Here is a 1111-nt window from a genome sequence, read left to right on the forward strand (position 1 = left end):
TTTTCCCGTAGTTATCTACTTTGCCATAATATACGGTTATACATTTGCATGAACTTTTAAAAAATAATAATATTACACTGAAAGTCAAAATAAAACAGTTACCCCCTAAAACTACGGTACGGTATTTCTACAAACTCGTTTTACATCTCCCGCGCATTTATCTAAGCTTTATTAATCTATTTATCTCTCCCCTACCTAATCCATTATCCTGTTTTTAAAATTCTAATTACCTATTTTACCATCAGGTGAATTTATTTAGCCCTAGTGTGTCATAGAGCTAGCGAGATCAGATAGAGCTAGCTAGCCGCCGAGCCTACCCAGCATGCTTCGCCCGCTGAGTCCCAAGCCAAAAGAAGTGTGTGGATCAACTCCTCATTTTACCGCGAAAAATGTCGGCCACACCGCACAACAGGAAGAAAGTCTGCTATTACTATGACAGTAAGTTTGAATCGAATGTATTTAGGTGGATTTAGAGGAGATTAGATGCGTTTCTTTCGTCAAATCACGTTGAATGTGATATGGCGAGCGAGCGCGGATACGAAATCCAAACAATCTGAATCCATCGCAAGTTAATGTCAAAGGTATATCTCTTTGTCTTTGTTTTGTCTGTGTTTTTGACTTTAAATAAGCGCACGGTATTTAGATTGATCTATTTTTTGAGATTTCGCCGTGTGGAAAGGAGATTTGTCTGCGGAAAAGATGTAAGATAAGAGTGCCGATGGGAAGGCGGTGTGTACCGTACTTTGGCTCCGAAGTGTAGGAAGAAGTTTGAATGAATTTGAAGTGTGAAGTTTTCGTTGTTCCTGCTCTCTTTTCTCTTTTTATTAAGGTTTAATTCTCTGTCTTATTTACCTTTGGGTTTTGTGATTTTGTGATATTTCTCTCTTTTTGACTTTTCCCCGTTTTGGAGGGAGAAAATTTTGAAGTTTTGTGTAGTGTGTGAATTCAAGCATAAAGTTTCTTGGTTTGAAGTTTTAATGTTTGAGGGAATTGGAGTTTGGAGTTGTTAAGTTTGTGTTTGTTGCTATTTGGTCGGTGAAATGTGACCTTTCTTTGTTTGCTGTTCAACTTAGTTACTCTTGGTATTTTGTCTCATTTTCTTACTTTCTCC

General features: G+C 37.5%; 1 protein-coding gene across 1 annotated transcript in view; it reads left to right on the forward strand.

The window, feature by feature from the left end:
* Positions 1 to 316: 316 nt before the first annotated feature.
* Positions 317 to 1111, forward strand: part of HDAC1 (histone deacetylase 1) — a 9682-nt gene continuing 8887 nt past the window's right edge. The window contains exon 1 of the mRNA XM_043023479.2: positions 317 to 438. Coding sequence (XP_042879413.1) covers positions 390 to 438 — 49 coding nt within the window. The 5' untranslated portion in view covers positions 317 to 389. The remainder of the gene's footprint in view (positions 439 to 1111) is intronic.

Source organism: Penaeus japonicus, unplaced genomic scaffold (assembly GCF_977035675.1).
Source record: "Penaeus japonicus unplaced genomic scaffold, GWHDUDI00000001_assembly GWHDUDI00000022, whole genome shotgun sequence".
NCBI classification, from domain to species: Eukaryota; Metazoa; Arthropoda; class Malacostraca; order Decapoda; family Penaeidae; genus Penaeus; species Penaeus japonicus.